Source organism: Nomascus leucogenys, chromosome 4 (genome assembly GCF_006542625.1).
Source record: "Nomascus leucogenys isolate Asia chromosome 4, Asia_NLE_v1, whole genome shotgun sequence".
Lineage (NCBI taxonomy): Eukaryota > Metazoa > Chordata > Mammalia > Primates > Hylobatidae > Nomascus > Nomascus leucogenys.
In genome coordinates, this window is record NC_044384.1 from 56,099,478 (window position 1) to 56,115,370 (window position 15,893).

At 41.6% G+C, this 15,893-nt stretch overlaps 1 protein-coding gene across 3 annotated transcripts in view; it reads right to left on the reverse strand.

The window, feature by feature from the left end:
• Window positions 1–15,893, reverse strand: part of LAMA3 (laminin subunit alpha 3) — a 274,538-nt gene that overhangs the window by 196,187 nt on the left and 62,458 nt on the right. For all 3 annotated transcript variants that reach the window (XM_030810644.1, XM_012506378.2, XM_030810643.1), the window contains exons 5-8: window positions 15,678–15,848; window positions 12,943–13,034; window positions 8,235–8,350; window positions 3,204–3,322 (exon numbers count right to left, since the gene is read on the reverse strand). In XM_030810644.1, coding sequence (XP_030666504.1) covers window positions 3,204–3,322; window positions 8,235–8,350; window positions 12,943–13,034; window positions 15,678–15,848 — 498 coding nt within the window. The remainder of the gene's footprint in view (window positions 1–3,203; window positions 3,323–8,234; window positions 8,351–12,942; window positions 13,035–15,677; window positions 15,849–15,893) is intronic.

Genomic DNA, 15,893 nt, shown 5'->3' on the forward strand with positions numbered 1-15,893 from the left:
GAGTGTCTGGGATTACAGGTGCACACCACCATGCCTAGCTAATTTTTGTATTTTTTAATAGAAGCAGGGTTTCACCATGGTGGCCAGGCTGGTCTCAAACTCCTGACCTCAGGTGATCTGTCCACCTCAGCCTCCCAAAGTTCTGGGATTACAGGCATGAGCCACCGTGCCCAGCCAAGAATTTGTTTTTAAATAGTACTTTATATTTGCCCAGACACATACCATACTCTTCATTTCTTCCTAAAGATCTGAGTTTCCATCTCATATCACCTCTCTTCAACCTAAAGAACTTCCTTTAGCATATCTTGCAGTGTAGGTCTCTTAGGCAATAAATTCTCTTGGTTTTATTTTATCTACCAAACAATTTTCTTTTTGCTTTTATTCTTGAAGGATATTTTTACTGAATACAGAATTCTGGGATGATGGTTCTTTTTTCTTTTAGTACTTTAAAGATATTATTCATTCTGTGACCTCTGGTTTCTAATAAAAAGTCCACAGTCATACTATGTTGTAATGTTTTCTCTGTCTATTTTCAAGATTTTCACTTTGTCTTTGGATTTCAGCAGTTTGACTCCACTAGGCCTAGGAATTATTTTCTTTGTATTTCTCCAGGTTAGGGTTCATTAAGCTTTTTGAATCTTAGCCTATTGCAAAATTTGAGGTATGTCCTACCATTATTTCTTCACTTTTTTTTCTGATTCATTGTCTCTTCTCTGCTTCTGGGAGTCCAATTACATGTTCCTTACATCTTTTGCTATTGTCTCACCAGTTCCCAAATCTCTGTTCATTTGAAATATATATATTTTTCTTTCTCTTCTTCAGACTAGATAAATTATACTAATCTATCTTCAAATTCACTTCAAATAGAAGACTCTTTCTTCTATTACCTCCATTCTGCTATTCAGCCCCTCCAGTGGATTTTTTATTTAACATATTGCATTTTTTAGTTATAGAATTTTCATTTTGATCCTTTTACAGTTTTTATTTCCCTACTGATATTTATTATCTTTTCATTCATTGTGACTATATTTTAATCTATTCTCTTGAGCATAATTATAATAGCAGCTCTAAAATCCTTAACTGCTAATTCCAACATCTGGGGCATGTCAGAATTGGTCCCTATTGATTGTCTTTTCTCTTAAGAATGGGTCACTTTTTTTGAATCTTCATATGTTACAAAATCTAGGGTTGTATCCTAGACATTGTGAATATTGTGTTGTAGGGATTCCAAATCCATTAGCATTCCTCTAAAAAATGGTTTTTTTTTCTTTATGAGACAATTAACTTTACTCAAGCTGCACATTCTGACTCTTAAGTGGTAACTGAAATATCAAGTAAGTTATTTCAGTCTCAGATGAAATCCATCCTGTGCTTGGATTGTAGGGAAAATGGACTGAGGGGTCAGTCAGAAACTTGAGAAGAATTTATATACAGAATTAGGGATTTCCCTGCTCTTGACTTCTCTTTTCCTGGACTCCCCACCAACTTTCCACAAGTTGGAGTTGTCCTAAGCTCTGCTCTCTGGCAAAGGTTCCATATTTCTAGAGAAATTTTAGCCAGACCACATGGGACCAACTTTGGCCTCCCCTCTGGGTAAAAGTCATAAAAATATGTAACTCACCCTATGCTGATCTGTTTTGCCAAGTTGCAGTCCCCTCCAGTATCTTCCTGCTTATTTTTACTCTTCAGTGCTTTCAGATCACAGTTTTTGTGGTTTTGTTGTTTGTTTATTTGTCTTTTGTATTTTGCCCATAGTTTATCATATGAACACCTAAAATATGACCCATTCTTAAGAGAAAAGACAATCAATAGAGACCAATCCTCCATGGGAGGGTTCAGTCCTGCAGCAGCCACTAAACCATAAAAGAAGCAGAACTCTTTCCTTGCCCTTTGATTATCAGTATAATATAAAAGTTAATTATGCTGCTAAAATGTACACTTAAAAATGGTTAAAATGGTAAATTTTATGTTATGTCTATTTTACCACAATAAACATTTTAAAGTTAATTATGCCACCTAAATATCTAACTTAGTAAAAGGCATTTTAAGTTGGAAAACAAATGTAGTACACCCAAACAAGAGTTCAGTAATTTCATAAGCAAAAATAAATAAATAAATAAAAAAGTTTTTGCAGACCCACTATGAAAAAAAAGACTACTTTGATGGTTTTCTGGAACAGCAAAGTACAAAACATAATATCACTGAGAGAATGATGAAGAATAACAAAGTATTCTAAAGACACATTGAAGGGGCTTGACCTTTCATCCAGAGAAAAGATTCTACCTACACATTCTAGTCCAGTGTTTCTGCAACACAATCACTTGAATATGCACACAAATCACTTAAAGGTCTTACAGTGCTTAGCCTTATCCTGGGATTTCTCACTTATACATAAAACCTTGTGATTTGTAACAAACCTATATTTTATATTTTATATTTTACTTATATTTTAATTATCTGCAATAACAGATAATATAAAAGTATGGAGGGGGAGACAAATGAAGAATGGTGGCTCTCTCTATGGGTATGTAGCCCTGGTTTCATATTAATGGGCATCTCATGTGAAGAACACCTCTTCAGTGGTAACATTAACAAAACATCTAAAAGAACACAAGAAAGCATGACAATGTAGACCAAATTCATAAACATTTGGCAGGACTGTTAATTAATATCTCAATGAAGAGATATCCTCTCCGCCATACAGTCCCTTAACTAAATTCCAGTGAAACCAGTTGTCCTACAGAAGGAATGAAAAATTAGTGTTTCACATTTGATGTCTATGAAAGACATCATTAATTGATCATGATGCATTTCCTCATTGAGTCTAGACTCAGAATCTGTCTGAAAACAGGATGTAGGGTCAGCACTAACATTAATAACTACTTGTCCTCCTATCTTAGAGTTTTTCTATCACAAGATGGATAGCAGCCAGAGATGACAACTGGGAATCCTCCTCTCCATTTAGGCAAAATCTAAATCGAGAAACTGATCAAAGGGGTGTGGGTAAACATACCTCAGTCCATTTTCCTTACAATCCCTAAATTACATCCAGCTAACAAGGCCTTGTGTGAGCAACAGTGGAGAAATGGTCTCAGAAAACTCACAATTGCCTGTCACTTTCTTGACATCTCTTCAGGAGCAGAGCTTACTGAATACTCATTCCCCATGACAACACATCCACTTTGATTTAAATAGTGCCTCACCTGACAGTTAACGCAGACCCCTCCACCAGCATAGATGCCCTGGGTATTCAAGCTTGCCTGCTGCCGCTCAACATCTGGATCATAGTAACAGTCGCTCGCATGGCCGTGGCAGTTGCATGCTGAAAAAAAAGCATAATAAGTCAATATTCCCATTATTACTATCAGACGCTTAGTAAATAGCATAAATAGTATTACTGCTAATTGAGCTATAAAAAAGTCTATTCTGGAACACCCAGGACACTCTTAGGGGAAAATTTTTAGGGATCTTTACACAAAGACCAGGCTATACTAAGATACAGTTTAGAGCTCCTTTCATTTGATATTCCATGACTGAAGTTTCTCTTTTTTAAAAAAAAATACTACATGGGGCCAGGCGCAGTGGCTCACGCCTGTAATTCCAGCACTTTGGGAGGCCTAGGTGGATGGATCACAATGAGTTCAGGAGTTCGAGATCAGCCTGGCCAATATGGTGAAACCCTGTCTCTACTAAAAATACAAAAATTAGCCAGGCGTGGTGGCATGTGCCTGTATTCCCAGCTATTCAGGAGGCTGAGGCAGAAGAATCACTTGAACCCAGAAGGCGGAGGTTGCAGTGAGCCAAGATCTCGCCACTGCACTCCAGAGCAAGACCCCATTCTCCCTGCCACCGCCCCCACCCCCAAAGAAAGATATATAATCATAAAAAAGGAAGGTACATTGAAATGCAGGAGCACTGCCCAAGGCAACTTGGAAGTGTGTCGGGGGCAGCTATCCTCATTTTGGTTCAAGTGAATTTTTTCTTTTTTTTTTTTTGTGACAGTCTCGCTCTGTCGCCCAGGCTGGAGTGCAGTGGCATGATCTCGGCTCACTGCGACCTCTGCCTCCTGGGTTCAAGCGATTCTCCCACCTCGGCCTCCCAAGGAGCTGGGACTACAGGCACCAGCCACCACACCCAGCTAACTTTAGTATTTTTAGTAGAGATGGGGTTTCACCATGTTGACCAGGCTGGTCTTGAACTCCTGACCTCAAGTGACCCGCCCGCCATGGCCTCCCAAAGTGCTGGGATTACAAGCACGAGCCACCTCACCCAGCCATTAAGTAAACTCCTTAAAATTGTATTTTGTGCCGCAGCGTCTTCCTTTAGGTCAACAACTTGAATAGTATATTTATTTTATTTATTTACTTTTGCAACAGGATCTCACTGTCACCCAGATGGCGTGTAGTGGTGTGGTCACGGCTCACCACAGTCTCAACTACCTGGGCTCAAGTAATCCTCCCACCTCAGCCTCCCAAGTTGCTGGGACCACAGACATGTGCCACCATGACCAGCCAATTTTTAATTATTTGTGGAGACAAGGTCTCACTGTGTTGCCCAGGCTGATCTCCAACTACTGGGTTCAAGCGATCCTCCCACCTTGGCCACCCAAAGTACTGGGATTACAGGCGTGAGCCACCCACCCAGCAATATATTTATTTTAGTTGGAGTTTTTATTTAATTGTAATTAAACACTAACATTATTATTTATTACTGTGAAAGACCAGCATGTAGCTCTAATTTTTCCCTTAACAACTAATGTATTTAAATAGTATTAATTCAAAAACTTTTGTATATAATCTTTGTTTCATTGTTTCTTTATTTTACTGGCATGTTTTATACATACAAAATTCAATAAAATAAAATTTTGCTGTCAAAAAAAATACATCCAAATGCCAATTAAACTTCATGCATGAAGAGAATTTTATTACTACCACTATTACTACTACTAACAATAGCAATTGAGCTCTTAACACACTGTGAAAAGTGTTTTACATGAATTATCTCATTTCATCTGCCCAGTAACTCTCTAAGGTAGGTACCATTATCCCTATAGTCCAGATTGGAAAACTGGGGCTTAGGTTGAGGAATATGCCCATCGTTACATAGCTTATAACTAACAGAGGCGAAATTCTGACCTGTCTTTGTTTGACTGCAGAACCTATGCTCTTAGCCAACACTCTAAACCTTTCATTTCAACACTATATGGTAATCGTATGGGAATAATCTTAATGTTTAATTATAGGGGAATGGCTCAGCAAGCAACAGTATACTTGTTTGACTCTAAGTTCTATGACGGCAAGGGCTGTATGTGTTTTGTTTGCAACAGAGCATAGTTCTCAACACACAGTGGGTACTCAACAAACACTTGGAACAAAAACTCTGTACCATCAAAAATGATGTCAAAGCATTTTTAATGATTGGGAAAATACAGGGAAATATCTAAAAAATCAAGTGAAAAAATTAGGATATAAAATTGCGTAGATTATATAATCTTGAGTATTTAAAGTATGTATAAAATACTATGTATCTAACAAAATATTAATAGTAGCTCTCTGCTATGGTCCAAATGCTTGTGCCCTCCCCCCACCCCAAATTCATAGGTGAAACCCAATCACCAGTTATTAGGAGATGGGCCCTCTGGGAGGTGATAAGTGCCCTTATAAAAGAGGCCCAGAAAGCTTCCTTGCCCGTTCCACCATGTACGGACACAGCAAGAAAGTGGCATCTACGAACCAGAAAGCAGGCCCTCACCAGACACCGAATCTGCTGGTGCCTTACTCTTGGACTTACCAGCCTCCAGAACTTTGAGGCTATTGTTTATAAGCTACCCAAATGTTATAGCAGCTGAACAGACTAAGACACTGTTGGGGTAGTTAAATTCTTGGTGATTTTACTTTATTTATTTTTTTAATTTCCAAGTTATCTACAAGTATATATATAATATATAATATATATTATATATTATATATATTATATATTATATATAATATATAATATATATTATATATTATATATTATATATAATACATAAATTACAAAGTATAATAGACTCATTTGAGATTTTCATCTTTGCCACAATGAAAAAGATTTAACATGAGTAAAATTACAAAGTATAATAGACTCATTTGAGATTTTCATCTTTGCCACAATGAAAAAGATTTAACATGAGTAAAATTCTTATTCTTTCTTAGGCAGATTATATATTCATTATATTCCAATTTCATCAAAATTTCCAAGTCTTGTTAGTAATTTGTATGTTTTAATCAATTTCCCAGGTGACTATGTGAAGGAAGACTTAATTAGATATTACACAAATTACCCTATAACTTGTAAAACAGGCTCAATGCTTTCTTATCTTCATTTTCTCTGTGGTGCCATGATTTTAAAAAATCAAGACATTTATATTTACTACATCAGTCATTTCTTAAGAAGTCTGTTTCTTTTGAATTGTATATTTCAAAGGGAATTTAGAAAGCACCTAATAAATGGATCCTGATAGGTCTGACTTTCATGCACTATTTTTGTAACTTTTAACAATTTAATACATTTTAAAAGGATAAAAACTTATTAAAGGAGATTTAAATTTTTTTCATATGTGTTGGAGTGAAGCATGTTATTTACAAAGGGTTCCATTAGTCTGGAAAACTAATCAGATTGCAAATACTGGAATTCATGTAATAATAGTTAATTCAATCAAAAACATACTAAATCAGTGTTTGAAAGCAGCAGAAGAAATAACCCCTGATTATTTTTATTATACCTTTCTCTCTCTCTGGTCCCCTCATCTGGGGTGAGGAATGGAGAAGTCATTGAGAAGGAACCGATTAGCTGTGACTATAAAGTGAGACGGCCATCCAAGCAACACCTGGACTCAGAGGTGCGCCAGAGCATTTCCCTGAGACGGCCACAAGACCTCCCCAGAACTTTAGCATCTCTCAAAACTCCCTTGGAAGACCACTGGGAACACCTTTTACATAAGTTTACTGGCCATAAGAGATCATCAGTCTTATCTCCTAATAGTTACAAAAAATATTTGGTCAAAAAGTATAAAGTCCTATAATCCCAGCTGTTTGGGTGGCCAAGGTGGGTGGATCATAAGAGGCTAGGAGTTCAAGACCAGCCTGGCCAACATGGCGAAACCCCATCGCTACTAAAAATACAAACAAACAAGCAAAATTAGCCGGGTATGGTGGCAGGTGTCTGTAATCCCAGCTACTGGAGAGGCTGAGGCAGGAGAACCGCTTGAACCTGGGAGGCAGAGGTTGCAGTGAATGAAATGTTTTCTGCAACTGGAATAAATATGTAGCTTCCCAAGGAGATTTATTTAGAAGAAAATCTATAGTTGGATGTCTTAGGGTTTGTTTGTTAAAAATAGCAGTTGTCTTTCTTTTTTTTTTTTTTTTTTTTTTGAGACAGGATCTTATTCTTTCACCCAGGCTGGAGTGCAGCGGCAGGATCAGAGCTCACTGCGCCAACTCTTGGGCTCAAGCCATTCTCCCACCTCCGCCTCCCAAGTAGCTGGGACTACAGGCCTGCACCACCACCTCTGGCTAATTTTTCAATTTTTTGTAGACAGAGTCTCACTATGTTGCCTAGGCTGGTCTCCAACTCCTGGCCTCAAGCAATCCTCCCACCTTTGCCTCCCAAAGTGCTGGGAGCCACCACATCAGGCCTAAAAAACAAACAAACAACAAAAAAACCACTTTTCTTACTTTATGTCACACTCTTAAAAGCAGTTTCCCAACTTTTTTTATTCCTTCTCTGGTCCCCTCCATCCTCCTCAATCATACCATGTTACACTTCCCAGCACTCCATACTCCAGTACTCCCAGCTCCCTGTTTAGACTCAACCATGCCATCTTCTCTGGACCTTGGTCCTCAAAATAATTGATTCCTATCCAGTATCACATCCTATGAAATGGATAAGATGTTAAAATTTTATAGTGGCTGCATCATATTTATGATTGCTAAAAAGAGAGGTCAACGTATTAAAGCACGGAGCCCCATCATGCATGGTCATCATCATTATTGTTCTTTTTCTTCTCAAATGTCCATCTGAATTCAGAGGAGGGCACTTTTCCCTCCAGTCTGTGAGGTTCTTATTACAATAGACAGACTTGAGCCCCTAAGACTGACATGACCCCAGCCTCTTCACTAGCATGGGGAAAAGAGCCTCAGCCCTCAGGGAGAGGGGGAGAAGGCCATGTGTGGCCCCCACCCCAGCCCCACACCCACCTTCACACTCGTGGCTCTGCTCCCACGCGGCGGGCCGCCAGCGCCTCTGATTGTACCCTGTGCAGCAGCGATCACACGTCTCCCCACAGGTGTGGTGCTGGCATTCACACCGAAACCTGGGCATGTGGGCGAAGTGCATCTCAGTTATTGAAAAGTTTTGATGAGGATCAGTTGATCCTATATGTGCGAACCTGACACATGAGTCATCACGGTCATCCAGGGCACCATTCATTGAGGAATTAGGAGAATACAACACTTCGCAAGTATTATTTAAGCCTCCCATATCCTGCTTATTATCTCCATTTTACAGATGGTGAGACTGAGATTCAGAGGTATTAAGATACCTGCCAAAGGTCAGGCGGTGATAAATGGAGAGCCAGACTTCCATCCTCACTTGGCTCTGAGGCCCCAGCTCTGTCTTCTCTACCCCATTGTTACAATAAATGAACACAGGAGCACTCAAGTGCTGAGTTTACTGAGATGTGTTAAGTATCACACCTGCATAAAGATCTGGAGTCCTACGACTAAGATCTGCTCAAGTTTCTTACTCTCAACCTGTAGTCATGCCCAGAGATTTACCCAATTCAAGAGCCAGCTGCTAATAAGATCCCAGAGAGCTCTGCTTCCAGAGGCTGCGCCAGCTCCATCATGGGGCCAAAAGCTGAAACCACTCAGAAAGGCAAAGCGTTAAAAGTCTCAGTTCAAAAGGGTGTACATCTGCCTTAACATTCCAAGTTAAAATGAAATTGTTTCCGCCTTGGCTTTGGATTGGAACTCCAAGTTTTGAGCTCCCTCCTTCCGTGCTTGAAAGAGGATTCAAAACCATTGTCCAGCCCTGGTGTGATTCCGTCTTGCGCAGCTGTCTGTGGAGCAAGAGTCGTTCCTCTTTGTTGGCCTTCTCTCTCTCACCTAAGAGCGCGCCACCACCCCCAAGAAGATTCGATGGATGGGCCCTCCGAGGCCTCAGAACTATCTTCTTGGCAACTGCTAGGGGGAGCCGGAGCGAGGCCAAGCAGGGTCTAGTGGCAATGAGGGTGGGGGCTGGGGAGGGGACTGGGGAGGAGGAGGGGCTGGAGAGGAGGACTAGGGGAGGGGAAGGGTTGGAGATAGGAATCCGGCTGCAGCCCGGGCTGCTGCAGAGCGCCAAGCAGGCTGGAGGCCTGAGGAAGTGGGAAGAGCTGCTGGATCTGGAAGGATGGGAGCCACGAGGGAGCCGGGGGCATGAAGGGGTGGGAAGACGGCCTGAAGCCCCAGGAGCTTGAGCCAGGCGAGGCCCAGGGCCTGAGGTAAGGTGGAACCAGCCTGCCGAAAGTTCAGGTTGCCTGGAGCTGGGTAGTGGTTGTTTTCCTAGGGGCGTGCGTCAGGCAGGCGTGGTAGGCTTCTAATTCCGGGCTGGGTTGGTCCAGGAGGCTGGGTTTGCGGGGAAGCACGCGCCTCCCTGTTGGAGGAGGGCACAGACGCGCAGCCTGGCGTTGTTCTCGAGTCCCTAGGCCTCAGAGTCTGGGGCTCCTAGACCCAGAATTCACTCGGGTGCTTCAGCCAGTTACTGGGGCGGGGCGGGGAGGGGCGGGGAGGGGCGCGGCGGGGCGGGGCGGGGGAAGGGAGTGGGGGGCGGGGGCAGGGAGTAGGGGGCGGGGGCAGGGAATGGGGAGCGGGGAGGCTTGGAGGGGACTGAGGAGGCAACCACCACTGGGAGCACATGGTTGCCACGTGGTTGGGGAAGGGTGCAGGCGTCGCATCCAGGGCTCCCTGAGTCTTGGCACTCCCGAGCCTGGGATGCCGTGGCTCAGGTGAAGTGGGCTGGTAGCACCAGGATTCTGGAGTTCTTTGTCCAGCCCTTACAACATCTACTGTGATGGCAGCTCTCAGTTTTGGAGCCCCTTTCCGGTCTCACTGTGGTAGATGGAACTTGCCCCACTTTGCAGATGACAATACTGGTGCTCAGAGATAAACTCACTTGACAAAGGCCGTGATTGTAGGCAAAGAGACTAAATCTAAACCAATATGCTTGACTCTGTAGCTGGTGCTTCCTGAATATCGTGAATATGAAAGAGGCTTTGGGTTTGGGTTGTGATTGTTTTTTTTTTTTTTTTTGGCTGGGGGTGTCCCCTCATGCCGCCGTTTGTGCGGCATTGAGCAAACAGCTTTTTTTTTTAATATGAGAAACATGCAGTGTTCGGTTTGAGTCAAATAAAGACCCGAGACTATTAAAACAACAGCAGCAAAACGCCTTGTCTAAGAAGGCTCTTGGCTGTGCCTGTAGGGATTCCATCAACTCTTCTCTAAGGGAAGGTGGTGTGGCATATATTCAGTTTTATTCCCAAGAGAGGGTGTCATCCCTCTCCACACTCAACTGCCTGTTAAGCACATGGACATAGATCTACCTGGCAGCACAGAACAGCTGGCATCCAAATGGGCTCTTGTTGGAGAGGCAATTTCAGCTCATTGCCAATTAAACATTTGGCATTAGCTAGACTACAAGATTATTTAGGGAAGACTGCTTCAAGAATACGTAGTCCAACTCCACACATAGGGGGATTAAAATTGAGCATAGCAAAAAAAGGAGCTGGGTACCCATCTGAGTCCCATTGGCACTGCCAAATCACTGCTTTTCCTCTGTTGCAGCCAGGCTGATGGTTAACAATACATCTGCGGTAAATATGTTTTTTAAAGATGTCATTGATTAGAGAATTCCCTTCATGATGACCACTGCCCCACCCCTAGGGAAAATTGTTATTTGGCACTAGTGTCAACAATCATGTTTTTTCTAAGTAGCTTATTACTTTTTGGCTTATGATCATAGTGAAATATGAAACCAAGCAGATTTCCCTTTTTGAGTTGGCTGCTAGGAAGCTCAGAATTAAATTTGAGGTCCTTCCGCTTATCCATGCAGCAAGGTCAACATGGTACACATGCTTGGTTAAACCCCTCTTCTTGGGTTCTGCCTCATTAGCAAGTAATTTTTCTGATTGTCCAGGCTTGGCTCTACCCATTAAGTTTCTGAATCCCTTTAAATTGTTATAAGATTTCTACCTCATCATGGATGTGGATTTCATCAGCATTTGTTCAAGATCAGCCTGTTGGCCAGAAGCAAACCAGCAGACAAGGAAAGGCAGGCAGTCATGTTGAAGTGGATTGCTGCCAAACTGAGCCTTTCACCAAGGCTTGGGGAGACCTCCACACATGTGTATTGGGAGAATTAACCACCCAGTGTAGAACTCCTCCAGTTATGCCAGGGTCTCCAGGGTTCAGTAGCCTTTCTAAGCAGCAAGCTCATGCCCTCTGTTATGGCATACTTTCCCACATGGCAGTATTTTGTTCCAGGCTCAGGGACATTAGCTGGACCTCTTCTCTCCTCTCTCCAACTCAGAACTTTCTTGACCTGATTTCTAGTGTCTTAGGGAGATAGGAGATTACAGGGTGGAAATAGATTAACCATTAATAAACAAGTCATTTTCTACTAAAGTTTAATCATTTCATGTGTAAGCTCTCTCAACAGCACTGCCGGATCCTTGAAGGGGGAACAACAACATTAGGGGTTATGGCTGGTCAAGGAGAAGGGCCCCACAAAGCACATCACAGACCTTGAGAACTAGCAATTCTGCCTGAACACAAAGCTAGACCTAAAGAAGCACAAGCCTGAATCTGACTAAAAGTGAAATACATCTCTGGTAAATGCTGCTCATGAAATATTGTAGACTTTAAGTTAAACATTGACATAAAATGATTACTATATCTGGCATCCAGTAATTTCCAGCCCTTTAAAGTATCCCTCTTGCAGTGGTAACACAAATGTATTGCTGAACCTCAACATTTAAGACTCGTGCATCTTATTGTATGCAAAATATACTCAAATTAAAAACAAAAAGGGTACATTCATGTTCACAGCAGCATTATTCACAATAGCCAAAATGTGGAAGCACCCCAAGTGTGTATCCACGAATGAATGGATAAACAGAATGTAGTATATACATATATACAAGGAAATACTGTTCAGCTTTGAACAAAAAGAAAATTCTGACACATGCTCAATATGGACGAACCTTGAGGACATTATGCTAAGTGAAATAAGTGATGACAAATTTAATAACCCAGTATTTGTTGCAAAAGGACAAATACCGTATGATTCCACTTATATGAGGTACCTAGGATAGTCATGATGGTTGCCAGGGGCCAGTGGTAGGAGGAAACAAGGAGTTGTTTAACGGGTATAGAATTTCAATTTTGCAAAATGAAGAGTTCTGGAGATTGGTTGTGCAACAATGTGAACATAGTTACCACTACTGAACTGTCACTTTAAAATGGTTAAAATAGTAAATTTGATGTGTATTTCACCGCAATTTAAAAAACAAGGATTTGAAATGTATACCCTGATCCCATTAAACCAGGAATGACAAGTTTTATTTCTCTTGCCAGCTCTAATCAATTGGCTGCCTGAGGTATATCTTGGGGGTGATCTGGTGGCTGGGACACAGATTTTCCAGAGTGCTGTGATTGATTAGCCATGTCTGCCAGGGCCCATAGGAGTTATGTGAAAGAAAATGGAGAGTTGGTGGAGAGAAGGCACACATCCCCCACCTATTCATTTATCCTGAATCATTCCTATTGAGGACAGGAACCTAGAAACATTTAATGGGATGCAAACATCCACTGAAATAGTTAGACTTAATCATAGTAAGGCTGAAAAAAATCTGCACAGTGTACTTACAGTTTTTCAGGATTGTTTACATTGCACACTTCAGCATGGCCATTGCAAACACACTGCCCACCAATGCTGATGTCCTTTATGCTGTAATAATACTGCAGAACAGAACACAGAACATGCAAGTTTCACTGAACAGTGACAAAAACTTGCTCTTACTAGTCTTTAACCCACATTTGCTGCCTCTGCTTCCCTTTTAAAATTCTGTATCCTTGAGCCCTACATTGGGATGTAACATGTCTTATAAAATAAACACATTCCTCAATAAAATGTAATAACATACTGCTGAATTTGTGCATTTAAAAAAATCAAATGCTCGAAGTTCATGAAGGGAAATTGCCTTAGAAAAGAATCATACTTTATAGCCTATAGGAAAGGGATCAATTACTTCCAAGTTTATTTTTTATGTAAATTAAAAGATTTTTTACATTATGTTCTTTACAAATGAATTTTATACATTGAAAATATTTATTTAACAAAACTAAATTTTTATACCAAAAAATGTTGCACTTGCTTGTGCAAAATACTATCCCAGGTTCCAGGAAGGGAGACAATATTTACAGAGATGGATCCAATACATCCCTGAGACTGGAGGGGCCACCAGTATTTGCTGAAGCCTTCCTAGCACAGGGTCAAAAAAGCTAGAGTCAAAGTTTCAAGCTCCGGAAAGGCCAGACAGAGCCAGCTCAGATCCAGCTGAGGATTGGCCCCTAAACCAGGCCACAAATATGTGTATACCCTCTTATTGACAAGGCCCCCTCTCCAATATGTTGGAGGCCTCTGCAGTGCTGACAATAGGCAGCTCCTCCTGCCAGCTCCCTCTGCCAGCAAACTTCCTTCTCAGACTTGGCAGGAGACTGCCCAGGATTTGGGAGGAATGTGAGGACTGCAGAACAATCTTTCTCATTGAGGCCATGCTGCCAGTGAGAAGAATATCTGTCAGCGAGAAGTCTTTGAATTCACAAGGACAAGAGGGTTTTTGTCCCTTTATTGTTGTTGTTGTTGTTGAGTGTGGTTGCCTTAAAGAGCCCTATTGATTTAATGTTGGTGTTCTGTTCTGGTTCCCTAATTAAAACCTGTTAAAGTGTCAATGCTTCCTGGAAACATCTTAGTCTGAAGGCATTAACAGCCCCCCTTGTTAATACAGATAAAGTCAGTATTACCAGGGCTTTCTGTGACAAATTAACACTCAGGGACTTTCCTGCTGGCCACTATAAAAGTTCCCCTCCACACATATTAAGGGCAGCTGCAGCAAGAGAAGCCCCCAGTCAGCCTTCACCCAGCAGCACAGGTGATCTGTGTCATAAGGTAGCTGGTATCATATTCCTCCATGAAAGAAGCAACCTAAACTTGGGGGGTTAAGATTATGTATTATTAAGATTATGTATGGTACACTCCATAAAACAATTATTTAATGGAGAGGCCTGTATTCATCTAAGTGAAAAGTAATATACATAGATACATATGACTGCAAATCTTGCAACCCCCAAAAAGACAATTTAAGAAAAAAAAAATGGTAGGGTACATTTGTGGCAGTGCTCCAGGGCACATGGAGGAACAGAAACACAGCCCAGCTATAGTTTATGAGAAAATCCAGCCCTCCCCCTCCCTTGTAAATATCCATCCTCAGATTCAACACAGTCCCCAACTACACAGAAGCTCAGAGGGAGCTGAGGAGAGCAAAAAATACAAAAGATAAGCCACCTACACCCAAGAGGCCTGCCTTTCTGGAAAATGCTCAAAACTGTGGCAATACTTACACTTTTCCCTCCCTTCCTTTCCCAGCTCTCTGATGTTACCTATATAAAAAGCCAATCTCTATAAGGTGCACTGGGCATCTTCCATTCACCCTCCAGATCTGCTCTCCACCTTCTCCACCCTGTCCTGTGCCCAGGAGCTGAACTTTATGGTTGCAACCAATGGACTGTCTTTCTCTCTGGCTTCTTGTTTGGTTTGGCCAGTGGAAGGCACCAGCAGATCAGAGAGTGGAAGAAGAGTGAGCTCAATGTATTTATTCTGTGGGCTCCCTCTGTGCCCAGGAGACAAGTGTACTGCCCTGACACCTGAGAGTGAGAGATGTTCATGATGTACCTCCAACACAGGAGAGGGTACTAGTGCTCACCAATACCTATGTGCCTCCATTTCAGCTAGATGACATCATCCAGCCTCCTTGCATCTAAGTAAGATTATAATATGACCAGTTCTTGCCCATAGAAGTAACCTCTGATGAGAAGCAGGTAGATTTTTCTCTATACTCTCTCTTCCCTCATCTGATGACCAAGATGTAGGGGATCCAGAGGAGGACTCTGAGGTCCTACAAAATGGCTGCACCTCTGGATAGAAAGAACCTGCTTACCTGAATTACTGTGTGGAGCCGATCCTACCTGCTGACCCATGTTAAACTGTAATAGGTGCAAGAAACAAAACTTTATTTTGTTAAGCCACTGAGATTTGGGGATTGTTGGCTGTAGTATTAATTATCCCATCCAGACTAGTACCAGGCTGACTATAATCGTTTGCCTTTCATCTTCTTTGAATATAATGATTTTTCTTCAAACAGTCATTTTTATAAGTCATTAGATATAAACTCCTAATTATATCTAGTATTTCAGAAAAGAACAACTCCCACACCTACATCATTACAGGCTATAAAGGTTACTTAAAAGAGTTCAAGGCAATTAATTTGGTAAGCCAAAAAAATGAATAAATAAAGTAACAAAACAAATGCTGTGACTACTCACCCGCCGAGTGACAGTTGGATCTCGCTGGGCTTTGGAGATGAGGTGTCCAAGAAGCGTATTGGTTCGAAGAAAACGCAAGCGGATGTTTGTTGCCTTGGTAAACTCCCTCAGGGTGTGAGAGAAAGTAAAATTTTTTGCACCTGGACGACCGTTTATCAAGGACACCACAACCTAAAACGACCACACACACATAAAGGCGGAAAAAGTTCCTTTTAT